At 39.6% G+C, this 24,777-nt stretch overlaps 1 protein-coding gene across 1 annotated transcript in view; it reads left to right on the top strand.

The window, feature by feature from the left end:
- LOC142504943 (uncharacterized) overlaps positions 1 to 24,777 on the top strand; it is an 84,398-nt gene that overhangs the window by 33,067 nt on the left and 26,554 nt on the right. The window contains exons 3-8 of the mRNA XM_075617782.1: positions 20,324 to 20,455; positions 21,179 to 21,373; positions 21,575 to 21,931; positions 22,178 to 22,455; positions 22,866 to 22,911; positions 24,096 to 24,325. Coding sequence (XP_075473897.1) covers positions 20,324 to 20,455; positions 21,179 to 21,373; positions 21,575 to 21,931; positions 22,178 to 22,455; positions 22,866 to 22,911; positions 24,096 to 24,325 — 1,238 coding nt within the window. The remainder of the gene's footprint in view (positions 1 to 20,323; positions 20,456 to 21,178; positions 21,374 to 21,574; positions 21,932 to 22,177; positions 22,456 to 22,865; positions 22,912 to 24,095; positions 24,326 to 24,777) is intronic.

Here is a 24,777-nt window from a genome sequence, read left to right as displayed (position 1 = left end):
GGCTTGGTGCGACTCTTGTCCAGGGGCTAGCCAGGGGCGTGGGGGAGACCAAGGAAGAGTCCTAGCCATGCTAGGACTCGAGAGGAGAGGCGGCGAAGAGTCCATCGTAGGAAGGACTCTACCCGAGAAGCATGGCAGTTCGCGTGCAGGAGGTGCGCGGCTGCAGGGAAGGGAAGGGCTCGTTCCAAGCTTGCTGGGCAGGGTTAGGGCGAGTCCTTAGGATCCTGGGTAAGTGCTAGGTACGCTGGTTCGTGGCTAGAGTGTCGGCTAGGGTCCTTATTGCATCAAACATAGAGTCCATGCAGGATATAACTCTCGGCCAGCTTATGGGCAGTAGAGGGGACCTTCGTTTTTGGTTTTGGGGAGGGTTTCTTGTTAAATTTAGAGTCCAGTAGGCTAAATTATTGTGTTGGGCAAGTTTTGGCTCGACATGGTTCGGGGGTAACTCGTGAAAATCAGAAGTTGGCTCGGGGTCGAAGTTTAGGTGTCAAAATAGGGTTTTAAGTAAAGAAAAAATTGGAAAACGGCTAACAGGGGTCGAGTCGGGGTCCATAAGGGCTAAAATAATATAAAAAAGACTAAATTTAGAATTTAAGAATTTTATATTAAAGTTTGGTATTTTTCGGGATTAAAACACTGTTAAAACAATTAAGAAAAGATAATTGAAAAAGTCTAACATTTAAGCCAAATAAAATTATGAAAAAAAATTCACGTAAGCTTAAATAATTATTTGGGACATGTTAGAGTCGTGAAATCAAGGAAAAAGTCGAAAACGTAAAATGTCGAGTCCAGGTGTAAAACGGTCTTTTTACACCTAGAAATTAGTTAAGGTCATGGCAGTGCCCTAAATGCTATTTTATGAAAATATGATTATTTTTAAATGTTTATGAATTGTTCATGATTGAATGATGATTTTTAAATGTCTATTTGATTTTTATGATTGAGGGAAGACATTTAAAATACATGTTGCATGCTTGGTTTCAAAAATGAAAAACGTAATGATATTCATGATTTTTCTAAAGTGATGTGAATGAAAAATGTTGAAGGATGTGAAATAATTGTGACTAATTCGTTAATGTTGGCGACGTCGTGAGGGTTATGGTCCCAGTGGGAGCCCGACGATCGTGTTTCCATCATTGCGAATATGTGGTAACGGATATGTGGTAACGGATATGTGGTAACGGTTTTGTGGTAACGGAAGAATGGGAATATCGTGAGGGAAAAGGCCCCAGAGGGAGCCCATTTATGGGAAAAGGCCCCAGAGGGAGCCCCGACGAGCGTATTTCTATTCGAATCATGATAGGCCAGGGCCCAGTTGACCGGTGAGAGTGTTGCTGGTGTCCCCCGCCGCCCAGTACTGTGGTTTTATGTAGATGGATCCATCGACCCTCATGAGCATGATCAGGAAAGTCACAATTAACGATCTGAATTCAACAAAAGGAAAAGGAAAAGGAAAAGGAAAAGGAAAAATGTTTATGATCATGAAAAATGTTTTATGTCATGTCATGTTGAGGTAAAAGGGAAAAGGTTAAGGTTTATGGTTGCATGTCATGAAAAAGTATTTTATGAAAATGTTTATGTTTAAAGTTTATGCATCATGAAAATATTTATGAAAATGTTTATGTTTATGCATCTTCATGAAAACGATATTTTAAGTACACATATTTTTCACCGTTATATGTTGACTGTATTACGTATTACTCGTTATCAAGATTATGGTGTGTTGAGTCTTTAGACTCACTAGGTGTGATGGATGCAGGTGGTATTGAGGGAGGACTTGATGAGTGATTTGACTGGACTGAAGGCGCACACAACCCGAGGACCAGCGCTTCTACTTTTTCCGCATTATGACTTTTGACTCATGCTTTATGATTAAAGATTTTTAAGATTACTTATTTATGCTTTTGAGAGATTTTTGAGAGGTTTAGTATGGGCTTTACTTTTCAAATTATTGCTTTTTAGGTTTAGTAAAATGTTTGACGATTTTATGCTTTAAAATATTTTTCTTTGGATTTTTAAATAGCAGTTGGATGTTTATTTTTAGAATGATGTCAAAAATATTTTATGGTTCGGCCGATGCTAAGTGAGGAAAAAAAATAATTTCTAGTACTTTTAAAGCAATAAAAAGAGCTAGGACGTCTCAACCTCCTAGAAGCATGCACCAACTCATTTGATATCAATTCAAAATTTAAAATTCAAAGGGGAGTGGACTTGGTCTTGATTCTTCCTTATATTGTGCACCCTTCTCCTCACCCCTCATAACCATTTTTCCCCCCCTCTCCTTTTCGAAAATTCAGAGTGAATTCACACTCATTTTCAGTAGAAAAATCGTGAGGTACCTAGCCAAAAAGAAGAGAGAAAAATCGAGAGCAAGGTAAGGTAGAAAGAGAAGCGCTCCACCTCCTCCGTGCCGCGTCGTCGTTGTTTCGTTCGTTTTCTTTCGAAACGAAACCAGGCATGTCTAGATTTCTTTCAAACCTCAATCAAGTCATATTATCATTTATTTTTCAGTACATGATCATGTTTATTCAAGTAAAAATCGAGATCCATGTCAAAACATTTTGAAACCACACATGCAGAATTTTTGAATTCCTTGGCAAGCTTCACGGTTTCTTTTGTTTTGTGAGTTTCAGGTATTGGATCGACTCCAGGCTCCCAAGGCGGCTTATATACATGTAGTAGGATGCATTAGGACCATGTTGGTCCATTCAAACCAGCCCCTTGCTTGCTGGAAATTCAGAATGACAGCAAGTCCCCATAGGTGCAGAAAATGTTGTTCGAAAATTCAGTTTCTTGTCATGGAGGAAGGATCTGATCTTGGCTGCCCCAAGGGCCTATAGCCATGGTTGGATCACTTCCCTAGCAAGTCTAAGACGTGACTAAGTTTCCCTTTTGGTGGCTTGGTCCATGGTTCATCGGTTTTTAATAAAAACATCACAACAGCCCCTATACCCCTTCGGCTACTTCGGTTGGACAGCTTTTGGTTCGTTTCTTTTGGTTGCTTGGTATGGATCATGGTTGGCCTATGGCCCTTAGCCACGGTTCATATCATGCTCCTAGATGTCTAGATCGTGCCATGGTCAATCAAATGGCCACTGGAACGACGCAAGACATCGATCATAGCATAAACACTACACACGCATGCACGTTGCTTTCGGTTGGACCCTTCGGTTGAGTTTTGGTGTGATGCGGATTGTGGCTGGCCTAGGGCCCTTAGCCATGGTTCAAATCATTCCTTGGGATGTTGGTAAGAGTCTCTGGTTGGTGGTTCACGCCCCTAATGGCCGATAGTCTCGAAACCAACGCAAGTCTTCTAGTTGCGCAGCTGCTGGAAATTTCAGCAAGTTGCTGTGTTGGTTCAGAGGCTCGTTCGAGTTCTTGGTTGGCTTTTAGCCCATGGCCTTGGACTGGACAGTGGCCTCATTGAGTTAGGAAGGTCATGTTTTTGACCGTTCGTCATTCTGATCATTTTTGAGGTCGTACGAGAATTTACGGTGCAATGTGCCAAATTGACTCTCGAAAGAGCGTTTCGTGTTTTGGCCTCCATTTCACCTAGATTTCGACCCTATCATTTTAGGAGCATTATTTTATGATTTTTCAGCGTATTTTAATCATGACTATACGTCGGTTCAGTGTCGGTTCAGGTTGGCTCGGAGTCATGATTAAATGCGAAGTCATTAGGCGTCATAGTCGCATCTTTTGAACGTAAATTGCATCGTTGGTCAAGTTTAAGCTATTGCATATTTTTCATGGCACAGTTAGGTTGCAGCGAGCCTGGGAACGATCCAATCCAATCCAGTTGGTAAAATTACAGGAATTTTCATTACGCCAGTTAATTATTTTACGTGCATTAAATAGAAAATGATTATTTTTGAGATTTATGCGATATGGCTTGTGGTTCATTCACTATGTGGGAGTGTTATTTTATACGGTCGCCAGTGACCGATCAGTTCAGTATGGTACCACCCGGTCGCCAGTGACCGGCCAGCTCAGTTCAGTTTCAGCCTCCCCGGTAGCCAGTTACCGATCAGTTCAGCTTAGTGCAGTGGCCACAGGCGTAAAACATAATCTCAACAGAAAATTTTATCAGTTATTTCAGTACAGGCTCCAAGGAGCAAATATTTTTACAGTAATTTCCAGTTCAGTTATGCACGTATTATAATTGCTCAGTACAGATTATTTTCAGTATGCCTCAGGGCAGGATATGTTAACTCATGCATATTTTAATTCAGATTTTTACTCGTTACCTGTGATATATGCATGCTGAGTCTTTAGGCTCACTAGACTTGATTGTTGTAGGTACTGATGAGGCCAGGGCCGAGGGCGGGGACCAGTAAGCCAGCTTGGGTCGGCAGTAGTGGCACCCGAGGACCTCAGTGCAGCAGTTGTTATTTTATTCCGCAAACAATTTTTATCAGTCGTTGGATAATTTTTAAATTGTTATTGTTGGCAAAACTTTATTTTCTTCCGCTGCTATTATTTTAAACATTGAACTTGATTCCCCAGTGATTTTATGAATGAGGCCATTTAAGTTCTTTTAAAAAGAAAAATTTTTAATTTTCCGCAAATTTTCAAGAAAGGAGTTTTAGGCCCTTTACAGTTGGTATCAGAGCGGTGGTTCTGTATAGGGTTTCACTACTACTGACCGCGAGAAGCTCACGAAGCCACGCCTTTGGTCTGTAAGTTTTTCAATTCAGCATTTTGTTCAGTATTTCAGTTAAAGCATGAATTAGTTTGTCAGCATGCTTCCAGATTTTCAGTATTTCAGGGTTCATTTAAAATAAATTATGGAATTATGCATGTTAGTTACGTATGGGTTATGTTGGAACAGTATGCCCCCTAGACGCATTTTAGAGCGCAACAGAGGCGTGGAGCCTCGCCGAGAGGACAGAGAGGAGCATAGACCGGAGGGAGACCTACCACCTCCTCCACCGCCCCCACCGGACATGAGTGCCCAGATGTTAGCTGGGATGGCACAGTTCTTCGCACAGTTTGCGGGGGGCAATGCCGCAGCCGTAGCCGCAGCCGCAGCCAGGCCGACAGGGCCCGAGGCTGTGTATGAGCGATTCATGAAGATGCGCCCGAAGGAATTCTCTGGGGCATCTGACCCCATGGTTGCCGAGGGATGGATCAAATCCCTCGAGGTTATCTTCGATTTTATGGAGCTGGGGGACGCAGACCGAGTCCGATGTGCCACCTACTTGTTCACTGGAGACGCCCGCTTATGGTGGGAAGGAGCTTCGGTAGCCCTGACATTGGCTACACTTTCTTGGACCCGCTTTACGGAGGTTTTCTACTCCAAGTATTTTGCTGAGGAGGTTCGCACCAGGCTGACCACCGAGTTCATGAGTCTGAGACAGGGGGATATGTCGGTTACGGAGTTCATCCGTAAGTTCGAGAGGGGCTGTCACTTTGTGCCCCTGATCGCGAATGATGCCAGAGCCAAGCTGATGCACTTCCTGGTGGGCTTACGGCCGATCTTGCGCCGGGAAGTTAGGGTATCTGACCCTGCTACTTATGAGGTTGCCGTCTCCAAGGCCTTAGCCGCAGAGCAGGATCTGCGGGATATCGAGAGGGATCGCCAGGGCAAGCGCCCAGTCCAGGCACCGCACCGCCCTCCTCCTCATCAGCATCAGCAGCAGAATAAGAGGCCTTTTCATGGACCGCCCAGGAACCGAGGCCAGCAGCAGCAGCAGCGGGGACGCCCAGCCCCGAGGACTCAGGAGCACCCAGTTTGTCCCAGGTGCTCACGTCGCCATCCTGGAGCATATATGGCTGGCTCAGGAAAGTGTTTTAAGTGTGGCAGTCCAGACCACATATTGCTGCAGTGCCCTCAGAGGAATCTGCCTACCCAAGGCAGGGTTTTTGCTCTCCATGCCGCGGAAACCAACCCGGAGACTATGTTGTTGACAGGGAGAATTTTTATATCTGGTTCCGCTACCAAGGCCTTGATAGATTCAGGGGCCACTCACTCATTTATTTCGGAGGTCTTTGCTTACTTTCTCAAGATCCAGACCATTGGGCTAGATACAGCCTTTTCAGTAGTGTTGCCGTCAGGCGAGGAGATGGCAGCTACCAATGTTATCCGAGATATAGACCTTGAGCTGCACGGTAATCTTGTTTATGCGGATCTGATTGTGCTACCGATGCCGGAATTTGACATCATCCTAGGGATGGACTGGCTATTGAGGAACAGAGTGTTGATAGACTTCCAGCGGAGATCTGTTCTTGTCCGACCGCCTGGAATGGAGCAGTTCTTATTTGAGCCGGACATGTACTTTTCTTTACCGCACATTATTCCTTATGTTCAGGCTAGGAAGCTCATGCATAGAGAGTGTCGGGCATTTCTAGCAACCTTTTTATCTGTCCCCGAGGAACCCAGCCAGTCAGCCTCAGATGTTCCGGTTGTCAGAGAGTTCTTAGACGTTTTTCCCGAAGACGTCTCTGGTATGCCACCAGAGAGAGAGGTGGAGTTTTCCATTGAGCTTGTGCCAGGTACGGCTCCGATATCCAAAGCGCCGTACCGACTAGCACCGACAGAGATGGCAGAGCTTAAGAAGCAGATCCAGGAACTTCTCGACAAGGAGTTCATTCGCCCGAGCTTTTCTCCATGGGGCGCGCCAGTCTTATTCGTGAAAAAGAAGGATAGCACGATGAGGCTTTGCATTGACTACCGGGAGTTGAACAGGGTTACAGTGAAGAATAAATACCCACTGCCAAGGATTGAGGATCTGTTTGACCAGTTGCAGGGAGCTTCGATTTTCTCCAAGATAGATCTGCGTTCCGGTTATCACCAGTTGAGGGTGAGAGATGCTGATGTCTCGAAGACAGCTTTCAGGACTCGTTATGGCCACTACGAGTTCCTAGTGATGCCGTTCGGTCTGACGAATGCGCTAGCGATCTTCATGGATCTCATGAATCGCGTATTTCAGCCGTACCTCGACCAGTTTGTGATAGTGTTCATAGATGACATTCTCGTCTACTCCAAGAATCGGGAGGAGCACAGCATGCATCTGACCACAGTGTTGCAGACATTGCAGAAACATAAACTATTCGCAAAGTTCAGTAAGTGCGAATTTTGGTTAGAGAAGGTGGCGTTCTTGGGCCACATTGTTTCTAGCAGTGGCATTGAGGTAGACCCGGCGAAAGTTGCAGCAGTCAGAGATTGGGTTGTGCCTCAGAATGCATCAGAGATCCGCAGTTTTCTTGGGCTAGCAGGATATTACAGGAAGTTCATTCAGGGATTCTCATCCATCGCCGTTCCACTCACAGCACTGACAAAGAAAAATGTGAAGTTTGTGTGGAGCGAGGAGCGTCAGAAGAGCTTCGATACTTTAAGGCAAGCTCTTATCTCAGCACCCGTTTTGGCTGTACCGTCAGGATCTGGTGAGTTTGTCCTTTATACCGATGCTTCGAAGCTTGGTTTAGGTGCAGTTTTGATGCAGCATGGGAGAGTGATAGCGTATGCTTCTCGACAGCTGAAAATCCACGAGAAGAATTACCCTACCCATGATCTAGAGTTAGCGGGCGTAGTTTTTGCTTTGAAGATTTGGAGGAACTATCTGTATGGAGAGAAGTGTCAGATCTTTACCGACCATAAGAGCCTCAAGTATTTCTTTACGCAGAAGGAGCTGAACATGCGTCAGAGGCGTTGGTTGGAGCTTGTGAAAGACTACGATTGTGACATTAGCTACCACCCGGGTAAAGCTAATGTAGTTGCGGATGCTTTGAGCAGGAAAGTCGCAGTGATGGCTCATTTGACGATGCAGAAACCTCTTCAGATTGAGATGCAGAGGTTTGATCTTGAGACTTATCCTCGAGGTAGAGTTCCTCGTTTATCTACCTTGACTATCCAGTCCTCTCTTATTGACCGTATTCGCAGCGGTCAGGCAGCAGATGAGCAGTTGGCACAGTGGAAGAAGAGAGATGAAGCCAAGGGCAGTGTTTTGTATACAGTCAGCGACGGTATTGTGAGATACCAAGATAGGATATGGGTTTCCAGCAGTGATTCTATCCGAGCAGACATCTTATCAGAGGCCCATACGTCCCCGTACTCCATTCACCCTGGGAGTACGAAGATGTACAAAGATCTGCAGCTATTGTATTGGTGGCCAGGAATGAAGAAGGACATCAGGCGTTTTGTATCCGAGTGCCTGACTTGCCAGTTAGTGAAGGCCGAGCATCAGAGACCAGCAGGTTTGCTCAAGCCTCTTCCTATTCCCGAGTGGAAGTGGGAGAACATTACCATGGACTTTGTGACCGGATTGCCGAGGTCAGCCAGAGGATCGAATGCTATCTGGGTGATTGTAGATCGTCTTACCAAATCAGCGCACTTCTTGCCTATTAAGACGACTTTCACCATGGTTCAGTATGCAGAGCTGTATATCCGAGAGATAGTCCGACTCCATGGTATTCCAGTTTCTATCGTATCCGACAGAGATCCCAGATTCACTTCCTCGTTTTGGAAGAGTTTGCATTCGACTTTGGGTACGAAGTTGCTGTTTAGCACAGCTTTCCATCCGCAGACGGATGGGCAGTCAGAGCGAGTTATTCAGGTTTTGGAGGATCTTCTTCGCGCTTGCGTCATTGATTTCTTTGGGAGTTGGGAGTCGAACTTACCATTGGTAGAGTTCACCTATAACAACAGTTTCCAGTCGTCTATAGGTATGGCTCCGTATGAAGCACTGAATGGCCGCAAGTGTAGATCTCCTGTTCATTGGGATGAAGTAGGAGAGAGAGCAGAGTTGGGTCCAGAGATTGTTCAGCAGGCAGCAGATGTAGTAATCAAGATCTGTGATAGAATGAGGACTGCTCAGAGTCGACAGAAGAGTTATGCCGATCAGCGGAGGAGAGAGTTAGAGTTTGCAGTGGGCTATCATGTCTTCGTGAAAGTGGCACCTATGAAGGGTGTCATGAGATTTGGCAAGAAAGGGAAGCTCAGTCCGAGATACATTGGACCGTTTGAGATCCTTGACAGAGTTGGGACGCTAGCGTATCGTGTGGCTCTCCCGCCGAATCTGGCCGGAGTACACAATGTCTTTCACGTCTCCATGCTGAGGAAGTATATGGCAAATCCTTCGCATGTGCTGAATTTCGAGCCGTTGCAGCTTACTCCGAACTTATCTTATGAGGAGAGACCCGTGCAGATCCTAGACAGACAGGAGAAGAAACTTCGAAACAAGCTCGTTAAGCGAGTCAAAGTCAAATGGCTCAACCATTCAGAGGAGGAAGCTACGTGGGAGTCTGAGCCGGAGATGAGAAGTCGATACCCTGAGTTATTCGGTGAGTTCTAATTTCGAGGACTGAAATTTATTTTAAGGGGGGAAGGATTGTAGAACCCGTATATCAGTAGACGTATAAGCCATGCATAATTCTAGATTTTTAAATTTAATTGACTTCATTGCATGATGCATTTATTTGAAGTTAATTATTTCATTATTTCAGTTCAGTAGATTGATTTTTAGCATTTCAGTATTTTCAGTGAGGCCGGACCGGAGTTGGAGTTTTGAGATAGAATTTAAGATTCGAGAAATATTTCCAGAAGTTAATTTAGCTAGCAAGTAAGTTCATTTATGTTAGAAAGGGAGGTTTGAGGATTAAATTTAATTATTTGAGGAGATTAAGAAATGAACTCATTTAAGTTATTTAATTAAGGGGTTAGCTCACTAAAATTATTTAAAGGATTAGTAAGGCTTTCAAGGATTATTAGTTGACTAGATAATCAACATTTCCCTTTATTTTATCATGCATTTTTCGGCCACCCTTAGTGCTAGAAGATTCATTTTTCAACTCATCAACTTTGACCAATTCTTTGCATGTAATTAGTAGGATAATTCTAGGATTTTTGGGAGCACAATTTAATTAATTAATGGACATATCCTAGACTAGAAAATAAGCAAAATTTCGGCCACTACCTCCTAGAAGCATCCACCAACTCATTTGATATCAATTCAAAATTTAAAATTCAAAGGGGAGTGGACTTGGTCTTGATTCTTCCTTATATTGTGCACCCTTCTCCTCACCCCTCATAACCATTTTTCCCTCCCTCTCCTTTTCGAAAATTCAGAGTGAATTCACACTCATTTTCAGTAGAAAAATCGTGAGGTACCTAGCCAAAAAGAAGAGAGAAAAATCGAGAGCAAGGTAAGGTAGAAAGAGAAGCGCTCCACCTCCTCCGTGCCGCGTCGTCGTTGTTTCGTTCGTTTTCTTTCGAAACGAAACCAGGCATGTCTAGATTTCTTTCAAACCTCAATCAAGTCATATTATCATTTATTTTTCAGTACATGATCATGTTTATTCAAGTAAAAATCGAGATCCATGTCAAAACATTTTGAAACCACACATGCAGAATTTTCGAATTCCTTGGCAAGCTTCACGGTTTCTTTTGTTTTGTGAGTTTCAGGTATTGGATCGACTCCAGGCTCCAAAGGTGGCTTATATACATGTAGTAGGATGCATTAGGACCATGTTGCTCCATTCAAACCAGCCCCATGCTTGCTGGAAATTCAGAATGACAGCAAGTCCCCATAGGTGCAGAAAATGTTGTTCGAAAATTCAGTTTCTTGTCATGGAGGAAGGATCTGATCTTGGCTGCCCCAAGGGCCTATAGCCATGGTTGGATCACTTCCCTAGCAAGTCTAAGACGTGACTAAGTTGCCCTTTTGGTGGCTTGGTCCATGGTTCATCGCTTTTTAATAAAAACATCACAACAGCCCCTATACCCCTTCGGCTACTTCGGTTGGACAGCTTTTGGTTCGTTTCTTTTGGTTGCTTGGTATGGATCTTGGTTGGCCTATGGCCCTTAGCCACGGTTCATATCATGCTCCTAGATGTCTAGATCGTGCCATGGTCAATCAAATGGCCACTGGAACGACGCAAGACATCGATCATAGCATAAACACTACACACGCATGCACGTTGCTTTCGGTTGGACCCTTCGGTTGAGTTTTGGTGTGATGCGGATTGTGGCTGGCCTAGGGCCCTTAGCCATGGTTCAAATCATTCCTTGGGATGTTGGTAAGAGTCTATGGTCGGTGGTTCACGCCACCTAATGGCCGATAGTCTCGAAACCAACGCAAGTCTTGTAGTTGCGCAGCTGCTGGAAATTTCAGCAAGTTGCTGTGTTGGTTCAGAGGCTCGTTCGAGTTCTTGTTTGGCTTTTAGCCCATGGACTTGGACTGGACAGTGCCTCATTGAGTTAGGAAGGTCATGTTTTTGACCGTTCGTCATTCTGATCATTTTTGAGGTCGTACGAGAATTTACGGTGCAATGTGCCAAATTGACTCTCGAAAGAGCGTTTCGTGTTTTGGCCTCCATTTCACCTAGATTTCGACCCTATCATTTTAGGAGCATTATTTTATGATTTTTCAGCGTATTTTAATCATGACTATACGTCGGTTCAGTGTCGGTTCAGGTTGGCTCGGAGTCATGATTAAATGCGAAGTCATTAGGCGTCATAGTCGCATCTTTTGAACGTAAATTGCATCGTTGGTCAAGTTTAAGCTATTGCATATTTTTCATGGCACAGTTAGGTTGCAGCGAGCCTGGGAACGATCCAATCCAATCCAGTTGGTAAAATTACAGGAATTTTCATTACGTCAGTTAATTATTTTACGTGCATTAAATAGAAAATGATTATTTTTGAGATTTATGCGATATGGCTTGTGGTTCATTCACTATGTGGGAGTGTTATTTTATACGGTCGCCAGTGACCGATCAGTTCAGTATGGTACCACCCGGTCGCCAGTGACCGGCCAGCTCAGTTCAGTTTCAGCCTCCCCGGTAGCCAGTTACCGATCAGTTCAGCTTAGTGCAGTGGCCACAGGCGTAAAACATAATCTCAACAGAAAATTTTATCAGTTATTTCAGTACAGGCTCCAAGGAGCAAATATTTTTACAGTAATTTCCAGTTCAGTTATGCACGTATTATAATTGCTCAGTACAGATTATTTTCAGTATGCCTCAGGGCAGGATATGTTAACTCATGCATATTTTAATTCAAATTTTTACTCGTTACCTGTGATATATGCATGCTGAGTCTTTAGGCTCACTAGACTTGATTGTTGTAGGTACTGATGAGGCCAGGGCCGAGGGCGGGGACCAGTGAGCCAGCTTGGGTCGGCAGTAGTGGCACCCGAGGACCTCAGTGCAGCAGTTGTTATTTTATTCCGCAAACAATTTTTATCAGTCGTTGGATAATTTTTAAATTGTTATTGTTGGCAAAACTTTATTTTCTTCCGCTGCTATTATTTTAAACATTGAACTTGATTCCCCAGTGATTTTATGAATGAGGCCATTTAAGTTCTTTTAAAAAGAAAAATTTTTAATTTTCCGCAAATTTTCAAGAAAGGAGTTTTAGGCCCTTTACAGTTTGAGAATTTGAGACAAGGCCAACTGAATATTGAAGAATATGTTGCTAAATTCTCTACTCTACTGCGTTTGGTTCCTCAGATAGCTGGGAATGATGAAGCTCTAGCTGAGCAGTTCATCAAAGGATTGAATTCAGAGATAGTTGCATTGATAAATATGCAGCGACCTTACCATTTTGCTGATACTTTGAGTAGGGCAAAGAGAGCTGAGGTGAGTCTGATTCGACAACGAGAAAGGTTAGATGTGATTCAACTCCCGCTTAGATTTGATAAAGGCAGTACGAGTGAAAAGCAAGATTTGCTGAAAGCATTGAAAGAAACAGTTTAAGAAGTTAGGGAGCGGACTGAGTGGTTCGTCTAGCTCCAGTAGTTCCAGCCCGAGTTATACTGGAGTATATTGCAGAACTTGCGGAGGGAGACATCCCATAGAGCAATGCCAGGGAGTGACTGGTAGTTGCCATATTTGTAGACAGTCGGGACACTTTGCTAGAGTTTGACCTCAGAGAAGTTCCCGAAGATTTTAGGGAGCAGAAGACTGAGGAACAGACACAGGACACACCTGATGATATAGTGGCATGTACTGTTCTTTTATGATTATATTGCATAGGTATTGATATATACTAATGCATTCCTTACGATTATCTTTGACTGAGTTGCATTGAGATATGCTGTATTTGTTGAGTCTGATTGTACTGTAGTATTGATTCCCTTACTTTTTGGGAAAGAAAGATTGATATCAGAGATTTATGTGAAATATTGTATGCTACAGTAAGATGAGAATGAGGTCGAGTTAGATTATGATGTACTTGTGTTTCTGATTTGACCGCATTATTGATATTAATATGCTGAACAAGTACAGAACTATTGTAGATTCTTTCCAGAAAAATATAAGATTCAGACCAGATAGGGCTGATGAGCAGAAATTCCACGATAAGGATTCTAGATCTAGAATTCTTTTGATATCTGTATTATTTATGACTCGATTGATACAGAAAGGAGCAGATGGTATCCTTATGTATTTAGTAGACATGCTGAAATCGAGCCTAGTGTTGGCAAATTTGCCAAGTGATGTACGAGTTGGTTGACGTCTTCCTAGATAAGATTTTGGATTTGCTTTATATCAGGAAGATAGATTTCAGAATTGAATTGATACCAGGTACTGTTTGTGTTTTAAAATTCAGTACAGAATGATATTGAATGTACAGAATGTCACTGCATGAATTGAAAGAATTGAAATGTCGGTAGAAGAATACTGACCAAGAGTTACATTTGATTTAGTGCTTCTCTTGGAAATATTCAGTTCTGTTATAGATTGATAAATCATGTATTCAGAGATATTCTGATGATTTCATGCTCGTTGTATCTATGATATTTTGATATATTTGCAGCATCTGATTGAATAAATCGAATATCTGAAGATTGTATTGAATACTCTGAGAACTGTGATTATTGTATACAGAAATTATTCAGATAAGAATCTTACTTGAAACAGATTGTAGTCAGAATAAGCGATATCTGAAGTCAATATACCGATTGATTTTGACACAGTTGAGATTGTGATTAGTGACTGAGAACGATACCGATATCAGAAACATCAGAAATTTCAGAAATGTTAGAAATTGATTTGTCTGAGTTGGCAGATTATCTTATCCGATTATGTTTTGAACTGCTTGGGAATTGTTAGCTTCTAGATAAATATTTGATACAAATTATTCAAACCGAATCAGAGCTGAATTCGAGAATTTCGGCAGTTCAGAGATTTAACCAAAATGTTCAGAACTTAAATTCGATAATCAGATCAGAACACCGATCAGAGTGGCAGATATGTGATTTTTACTGTATGAGAATGATTATCGGATGATGTCAAATGTGTCAGATTTCCACGACAGAATTTGATATCGATAGTCAGAACCGAATACCAGGTAGGTATTTTTTTAATTTATATTATTAACTGAATTGTTTGTACCAAATAGTTCGAATATGAAATGACAGATAGTGTCTGAAACGCACCGTAGTAGATTCGGTTTCATTTTGGTGAATGAGAATGTATGATATTCGAACAGATAGTTTTGACATAGACAGATTAAATCAGTTGTGACAGAATTTGTACTGAAATATTGGCAGAATTAGTACTGAAATGTCTGAATCGCCAATAAATGAAGATAGAAAGATAGAAATCAGAAGAGTTATTACAGAATTGGTATATTTATGACTAGACATGGGGAGTATAATTCGATGAATTGCGTAATGAGATCACTATAATACTTTCCAGATTGTGATATAATATGATTGTGATTGACAGATTGTTCAATCTATATCTATTAGTTTGTACAAGATGATGTACAAACATGACCAGATGACAAAGATCGATGTCAAAGAAATGGTCAGATTGATCAGAATGTTGAAATAGATTATATCAGATTGTGAATTTTGATTGAGTTTGTAATTGTGGCAGAACATACCATGAACTCATTCATATATTATCCACCGACTGACAGATAGCCAGAGTGTACTATACGGATATTGAGAGATATCCAAAGAGCTTCAGTGCTGGATGCTAGCACCAGTTGATATGACATATGTCGCTGTGTGAATTATTGTACGATAATAGTTATCAGATAACCAGATGGATAATGAAATAGTTACAGACGATATATTGTACAGTGAGTACTGCAGATTTCTTTGGTATAAGAATAATATCTCGGAGATACCTGAGATAGGATCTGATACGGTCAAAGATATGACAAATAAAATGTAGCTAATTCAGAAGAGAATGAAGATAGCTCAGACCAGACAGACTTAATATGCCAACGTCGGATGGTGACGATTGGTATTTGGGGCCGAAGATTTAATATATCCTTGACTGGGATAAACAGATTTGATAACAGCTGATGATATTGATTTGGTATGAGCTGTTGAATTGGTATATACGGATGTTGTATAGCCAGTATTGTGAGATTGATTCTGTCAGAGTTATTTCGAAGGGTATTATGATATTATGCTCTTGAATTATTATTCCAATTTAGAATCACAGATCCGTACAAGAAAGATATTTCAGAATAAAGACTATTCTATTATTGAAAATACAGTAAGTTGACAGGGCATCAAAAAGACTATCTGAAAGACAGAATTTGTCATGAGACTGAGATTTCAGAATGATTTTATTGAGATGAGTTTCTGATTAAACTCTATTATACATTTCTTCTGATATATCTGAATTGAGTGCCTATGAGTTCGAGGACGAACTCAGATCTAAGAGGGGGAGAAATGTAAGGCCCGAAATTTTATTAGTGTAATATGAGATTAATCTAAAATGATTTATTTATTAATTGAGATGATTATAGATGAAACGGATCAGACCGGGAGAGCCGAAAGAAGATTTGACGTGAGGTGCAAGAAGAGTCCCCGCGCACATGTGCGACATGTATGGGCGCACATGCGCGAGGAAGACAGAACCATGCGCGCACATGCGCGGCTTGAATGCGCGCATATGCTCGGAACGTCCAGAGAGTTCGGCGCATATGTGAGGCTTGAATGCGCGCATATGCGCGGAACGTCTAGAGGGTTCGGCGCACATGCGCGACGGAAGGCGCGCATATGCGCGAGAGAACTGCCGAGACACGCGCCAAGGAATTTTGTCTCGCGCATATGCGCCGATGGTGGTCGCGCATATGCACGAGACGTGCTGCACAAAGGAGTGTGCCACGTTTTCTTATCTTGCATGTAATATATATACACGTATACAACCGATTCCTTCTTCAGAATTAAGGTAAAGAATCGAGAAAAAGACTCTGAGGTAGGATTTCGATTCGGGATTGAAGAGTTTGGAAATCCGTCCGTCAGAATTTGAATCCGACTTCAGTACTGTGTTCCTATCAACGCAGGCTACAACTGGACGTAAGTTTTGTTACGTTTAGACACCATTTGAAATTATGATATTGTCAGAATTGAATATGAATCAGATATGATGTTTCTGCTACAGTAGACATTGTATAATTGAAGTCAGATTAAAGAATAGACTGTTTATACAATTGTTATGATTTTCGAAAGATATTGATTGGGATTTGATATCAGAGTTGTGTTGTTACTGATCTTAAGTGTACAGATATTGAGATTATGAATTGTACTGATACTGATTATGAATTCTGATATTATATTTGTGATGTTGAGATTGACGGGGATATTGAAACTTTATTGTTATGCCGTCAAAACATCAGTTGATTTAGAGTGATCAGATTCAGTAATGATTTCGATGATATCGTTGATATGAATTAAATTGTACCGTGTTCAGATATGGATCGGATTATATACTGATTTGAGTACTGATCAGAACAGGTTTTGAATCGAATTATATACTGATATTGTATTTATGTGATTGTCATTGCCAGACTGGGTATGGACAGATTGGAATACAAGACTTCGTCTTCGTCAGACCGGGAAGACAAAGGTATAATTCATGTTTTGTTTGGGGAAGACACAACTCAAATGAGATTCAATTTGAGTTTCCCAACAAAATCACATACTTGTTCTGTTTGTACTTTATATTGATTTATATATATGTACTGAGATAGGAGTATCATTGGTAGATACGCCAATTTTCTAAACGTTCGGTGATATCGATGCTCCGGATCAGATTCACTCCGATTGTAGATTTCGATACAGACCAGACCGAAGTTTAGGAATAAGATGTAACGCTACCACGATTGGGAGAGTAGGTGGGAGACCTGTTACATCTTATTCACACCGGGAGCCCTAGAGTTAGAGTTGAGTTGAGTCAAGATATGACTTGAATTGAGTTGCGTGCTTATTTTATTTTGGTTTTAGAGATTATGGAACCCATTGTTACTGCATGCTTATTTTGATTTAGTTTCATAGACTATGAAACCTATTGTTATGGATTTTATGCATAATAATATGCTTTATGATTTATATTGTGTGTATGCATGTCTACCATGTTTTATACTGGGATTTATTCTCACCGGAGTATCCGGCTGTTGTCTTGTTTTGTATGTGTGCATGACAACAGGTGGGACAGGATCGGGGTCAAGAAGATGATGAGAGAAGACGAGTTTAGAGTGGTGATTCCGGACTTATTGTAGACTTGGTTTAATACTTGAAATTTAGTAGTTGAACCTTAGACTAGTTTGAATAATTGTTGTACATTATTGTTGTAATGCCCGAGATTTTGATTCTGTTAATATGAGATTATTGATTATGAATTGATATAATTATAGACGGGCTATTACGAGACCAGATTGGCCAAAACATATGAAGGGTGCAATTTTTAGACAGAACTATTGGCGCCCGAGCGGTAGAAAATAACCGCCCGAGCGCCAATGTTCAACAGGAGCATGTTTTGGGCAGAGGATGCGGCGCCCGAGCGGTAGATTGTGACCGCCCGAGTGCCAATGCATCGCAAGATTGGAGTTTGGGCAGAAAGTCTGGCGCCCGAGCGGTGATCTTTAACCGCCCGAGCGCCAGTGTTTAACAAAGATATGTATCGGGCAGAAGGCTCCGCGCCCGAGCGGTAACTTGCGACCGCCCGAGCGCCGCCTGAATTGTATGAAAAATCAGCCACGTATCTTGGCCATGCAAGTGGATGTATATATATGTATATTAAGATATCATTCCTTCATATTGATCGATAAGAAATCGAGGAGAAGCTTCAGAGAATTCTTAAGAAAAATCCTTACGCCTTTACATTTTGATCCGTCCGTCCGATTTTGAATCCGACTTCAGTACTGTGCTCCTATCGACGCATGCTTCTACAGGACGTAAGTTTTGTTACGTTTAGATATGATTTGAAATTATGATAGTGTCAGAATCGAATATGAATCATATATGGTGTTCTGATACAGTAGACATCGTATATCTGAAGTCAGAATGAAGAACAGACTACTTCTGTAATTGTTATGATTTTCGGAATCGATTTGACTGAGATTCGATATCAGATTTGTATTATCATTGAAATTATGAGTTATACCGGTATTGATTATGAGTTCTGGTATTATTTCTGAGATGTTGGAATTGATGGGGTTATCGAGACTGTATTGTTATGTCGTCGAAACCTCAGTAGATTGATATTGATCAGATTTACGATTGACTGAGATTGTATTGTTGTACTGTATGTCGATTGACATTGATCAGATAGTATGTTGATTTGAGTATTGATCAGAACATATTCTGAATTGAGTTATATATTGATATTGTGTCTGTTCGGTATTGTTATTACAAGATTGAGAATGGACAGAGTTGAATTCAGGATTTCGTCTTCGTCAGAGCGAGAAGATAAAGGTATAAATTAATGTTGAGTTGGGATTGCACAACTCGAGTGAGGTTTGGCTCGAGTTTCCCTAAATCACATACTTTACCTTATTGTATTGATTTGATTGATGTACTTGTTCTCTTGATTTATAGACAGCAGGTACTAGACGAGTAATCTTGTGACAGAACTGCCTAATAGTGGTGGGATCTCCACGGGCACATTGCACGATGTCACAAGATAGTGGATTGACGATAGGACCACAGTCCATGACGGTTAGGTCAGGACACTAGATGTTTGGTTATATCGACTTACATAGAACTGGAGTCTTTTCTATTACTGTTGGTCGATATAGGAATACCACATCTGGAAACCGGGATCCCTAGACTAGGATTGAGTCTAGTCTTAAATGTGACGTCATGAGTCTAATTGACAGTTATATTGATTCATGTTGATTATGTTCCTGAATATGGTACATATTGATTTATGTTCCTGATGATGGTACATGTTTAGAATAGGATTTATTCTTGATATGGATTTATATTCTGATTTGAATACATGTTAGACATATCTGTTATATGCGGTTACATTGTTTTTATGATTGCATGTATACATGATTTATACTGAGAATGTAATTCTCACCGGAGTTATCCGGCTATTGTCTTGTTTGTATGTGTGCATGGCAACAGGTGGGATAGGATCAGGGTCAAGAATAGAACGAGGCTGGACTAGATAGCGTGGAGATCCGGGCTTCGAAGCAACTTAGGATTCAGCACTGATATACATTTGAACCTAGTTGAATTCTTGTAGATAGTACAAGATTTATATTTTTATGTTTAATATGTAATTTGAATTGAATTACATTATGTTTCCGCTTTGTATTTTAAAAAAAAAAATTAGACCCTGTTTATTATAAATGTTTGAATTATTCCTAAAGACGATTAAGGAATGAATTAGCGCCCGGGTCCCCACAATTGTACTTATATACTGAGATGTATATTAGTTATATTCCATTACGCTTCGCACTTGTGTTTTAAAAGAAAAATTTTTAGACCCTGTTTAGTTTAATTGATAATTAAATCCCAAAGATGATAAATAAGATGATTAGCGTCCGGGTCCCCACGTAATGCAATTCCTGTAATTCTGGGTCGTCCATTTTTAGCAACTTCTAATGCTCTTATAAATTGCAGGAATGAAATAATGAAGTTGTCATTTGGTAACATGACCTTGGAGCTCAATGTTTTTAATCTTTGTAAACAACCACATGACAAAGGAGATGAAAGTGAAGATGAAAATCTTATTGAAACTCTTGTGGAAGAAAACATTCAAGAAGGGAGTACTCGTGATCAATTAGATATTTGTTCAATTTAAAGTGTCAAAGAAAATATTGAAATTGATCTTGATGATTTTATCAGGTATCACTCGTTACCAGGATCAGAGAAAGAATTTGATGCAAAATATGAAAACAAAGACGAACCACCCATATTGGAGTTAAAACCCTTGCCAAAAGAATTGAAGTATGCATTTCTTGGAGAAGATGAAACATATCCGATCGTAATTTCTTCCAAACTAGAAAGTGATCAAGAAGGTAAATTAGTTGATATGCTTAAAAGACATAAAAATGCAATTGGTTGGACACTAAAAGATCTCAAGGGCATTAATCCACTAATTTGCACACACAAAATTCATTTAGAAGAAAATGCTAAAACATCTCAACAACCACAAAGGAGATTAAATCCACACATGAAAGATGTTGTGAAAACTGAAGTTCTCAAACTACTTGATGTTGGGATTATCTACCTTATTTCTGATAGTAAGTGGGTAAGCCCAACACAAGTAGTTCCAAAAAAATCTGGCATCACAGTGATAAAAAATGAAAAAGGTGAATTGTTAACAAGTCGAGTCCCATCTAGTTGGCGGATGTGTATTGATTATAGAAAATTAAATGACGCCACTAGAAAAGATCATTTTTCATTACCATTTTTGGATCAAATTTTAGAAAGAGTAGCAGGTCATCCATACTACTGTTTTCTTGATGGATACTCAGGTTATTATCAAATTCCCATTGCACTCGAAGATCAAGATAAAACTACATTCACATGTCCTTTTGGAACATTTGCATTTAGAAGGATGTCATTTGGATTATGCAATGCCCCAGCAACATTTCAAAGATGTATGCTAAGCATTTTTTGCGACATGATTGAAAATTGTTTGGAAATTTTCATGGATGATTTAACTGTCTTTGGGAATACATTTGATAATTTTCTTGAAAATTTGGAAAAAGTTTTAAAAAGATGCGAGGAAAAAGGTCTTATTTTAAATTGGGAAAAATGTCATTACATGATTACTTCTGGAATTGTTTTGGGACATGTCGTGTCATCTCATGGAATTGAAGTTGATAAAGCAAAAGTTGATGTCATTGCCAATTTACCCCCTCCAAAAACCATTAAAAAAATTCGCTCATTTTTGGGACATGCTGGATTTTATAGGAGGTTTATAAAGGACTTTATTTTAATCTCTAAACCCATTTGTAACCTATTAACAAAAGACACTGCATTTGAGTGGACTCAAGAATGTCAAAATGCTTTTGATAAAATCATTCAACATTTAACATCAGCTCCTATCATGCAACCTCCTGATTGGTCTTTACCATTTGAAATCATGTGCGATGCGAGTGATTATGCAGTCGGTGCAGTACTAGGTCAAAGAAGAAACGGTAAGCCTTATGTGATATATTATGCAAGTAGAACTTTAAACAATGCTCAAATGAATTACTCCACAACTGAAAAAGAACTACTTGCTGTAATATTTGCATTAGATAAATTTCGTTCTTATTTGATTGGATCAACGACTATTGTGTTTACTGATCATTCTGCTATTAGATATTTGTTGATCAAACAGGATGCAAAGCCACGACTGATACGATGGATTTTGTTGCTCCAAGAATTTGACATTGTGATCAAAGATAAAAAAGGAACCGAGAATGTCGTAGCCGATCATTTATCGAGACTAGTAATAGGATCATCTTGTGAAATGACACCAATTAATGATAATTTTCCCGATGAACATCTATTTTCAGTTACTACTACACCTTGGTTTGCTAACATAGTAAATTTTCTTGTGACAGGAAAAACGCCACCGCAATGGAGTTCCCAAGATAAAAGCAAATTTTTGAATGAGGTAAAAAACTTTTATTGGGATGATCCGTATCTGTTCAAGTATTGTCCAGATCAAATTTTTCGACGTTGCATACCCGACAATAAGGTAAGTAGTGTTATTAAATTTTGTCATTTAGAAGCATGCAGAGGACATTTTTCTTCAAAGAAAACAACTGCAAAAATCTTGCAGTGTGGATTTTATTGGCCCACTTTGTTTAAAGACACCCACGAAATCTGCAAGATCAGTGAAAATTGTCAAAAATTGGGTGCGATTTCAAAAAGAAACATGATACCTTTGAATCCTATTATTGAAATTGAAATCTTTGACTGCTGGGGAATTGATTTTATGGGACCTTTTCCACCGTCGTTTGGATACTTGTATATTTTAGTTGCAGTTGATTATGTTTTCAAATGGATAGAGGCAATTCCATGTCGAACAAATGATCATAAAATCGTCATCAAATTTTTAAAAGAAAATATTTTTAGTAGATTTGGAATTCCTCGAGCCATGATAAGTGATGGGGGAACTCACTTTGTTAATAAACCATTTGCTTCATTAATGAAAAAATATGGTATTACTCATAAAGTAACTACTCCTTCTCATCCTCAAACAAATGGACAAGTTGAATTATCTAATAGGGAGATAAAGCAAATTTTGGAAAAAAGTGTTAACTCAAATAGAAAAGATTGGTCTCTGCGACTTAATGATGCACTTTGGGCATATCGAACAACTTTTAAAACATCTTGAATATGTCTCCCTATAGGTTGGTTTATGGAAAACATTGTCATTTGCCTATGGAATTGGAACATAAAGCTTATTGGGCGATCAAAACTTTAAATTCAAGCATGGATGATGCCAACAAATTGCGTAAATTGCAAATTAATGAACTTGATGAACTCAGAAATGACGCGTATGAGAATTCAAGGATTTATAAAGCAAAAATCAAATCATTTCATGATAAAACAATTCTTAGAAAATCTTTTGAGATTGGTAAAAAAATTTTGCTTTATAATTCTCGACTTCACATATTCCCAGGAAAATTACGATCAAGATGGACAGGCCCATATGTTGTAAAGCATGTGTATACTTATGGAGCTGTGGATATTGAAAATCCTAAAAATGGTGATATTTTTAAAGTAAATGGACAAAGGCTTAAACCATTTTTAGAAAATGAAATCTTTCAAGAAGAGTTTATTTCCCTTTCTGATCCTTGATTTTTTTTATTTTTTATTTTTTTTTGGTGTTGCATTTAAGTTTGTTTGTTTTTATTTCAGGTTTTCTTAATCTTTTTATTTTCCCGGTTAAATGGCGGATAACGGTACTCCGTGACTCTCATAGTCGGTTAAATCAGTTTCCCACAATTGCTGATAAAAAAATAAAAAAAAATCATTTTTTTTCTTTTCAAAATGGATGAAATTCTCTCAAAAATTTGTAAATATTTTCCTTCTGTTTCTGAAAATGTTCTAAGAAAAATTTATGCAGAAAGGTGTGAAAGATTGAGATTGCTAATGCAAAAAGGAATTCCAGAAGATAGTCGTCTTGTAATAGAAGCTAAGGTCCGATTAGGAGGAGAAGTTCCACAATCATTGCTCATTCGGTATTTACCTGGATTAGGAAAAAGCACTTATGCGAAAAAAGCGAAGGGCCAAAAGTTTAGGGGTTTGTCATAAGTGTGCAAGATGGACTTGTGACAAACGATGCAGATCTTTGGGATGTGTTTCCAATAACAGAGAAGATAAAATTTGTTTCATTAAAAATGGGCTGAGTAAGGAGTCTTTAGATAACATCTTATTGACTCTTGAGACGCATTCTAGTGGACATGTGCATATTGAACTTCTCCGTTTATGAAAAAAATTCCAAGATGAGCGTCATAGTCTTGGGAATCCGACTAAAAAAGACCATGTTTGCCAATTTATAAGAAAATTGGATGGGAAGCATATTCTCGACTCATAGAAGGCGTTGAAGCCGTTTCTGGACGTAAAACCAGAGGAAAATTGTGAGCCACAATCACACTACTGTTTATATGCATGTGTGTCTTTATTGTTTTTACTATTTATTTTGTTTACAACTGTGATCCATAGTTTTGTCATGATAACATATTACCCCTATAAAATCTCTCATCTTTCTCTCTATTTTCGCAGACCAAAAAGAAAGTAAAAATATTGCTGGATCCTCTGCACTAACATTGAAAAATATTTGTGTATTTTGTGAGTCGAGTCCTGGAAAAAATGAAGTGTTTGTAGAAGCAGCGAATAATCTTGGAAAGATATTGGCTGAGATAAAAATTCACTTGGTATATGGGGGAGGTAATATTGGGTTAATGAGATCTGTTTCAACATCTGCTCATCTTGGAGGTAGTCAGGTTTTGGGTATTATTCCTACAGCTTTAGCTAAAGGAAATATTACAGGTGTTACGATTGTGGAGGAATTAAAAGTTTTTTCTATGTATGAAAGAATCACTCAAATGATTGAAAATTCTGATGCTTTTATCGCACTACCAGGTGGTTTTGGTACATTAGAAGAAATTTTTCACACTGTTTCTTGGGCACAACTTAATATCCATAATAAACCTGTGGGCTTGTTGAATATCAATAATTATTATGACATTTTGTTGACATTTCTTGATAAAGATGTGGAACAGAATTTCATTTCAGAAAATTCACGACGGATGCTCATCTGTGCTTCGACTGCCGACCAATTAATTGATGATTTGGAAGCTTTTGTTCATAAGCCTGATCCGATGATAACAAAGATCAATTCGTCGCAATCAAGCAATAAGAAAAGGAAGTTGGATCATTGATTCAAAAGTCGTGGATTGGTTTGCATTTGTTTCAGTTTGTTATCTTCAATAAAATTACAGGTGATATCTCTTTCATTATGTACTCTTTATTAATAGTTATTTTGACATTAGGGACAATGTTAAATTCTGATTGGGGGAGAACAAACTTATAAAAAAAATTAAAAAAAATTAATAAAAAAAATTAAAAA

Source organism: Primulina tabacum, chromosome 10, assembly GCF_025594145.1.
Source record: "Primulina tabacum isolate GXHZ01 chromosome 10, ASM2559414v2, whole genome shotgun sequence".
Taxonomy (NCBI): Eukaryota; Viridiplantae; Streptophyta; class Magnoliopsida; order Lamiales; family Gesneriaceae; genus Primulina; species Primulina tabacum.
This window is presented reverse-complemented; position numbering and strand designations above follow the sequence as displayed.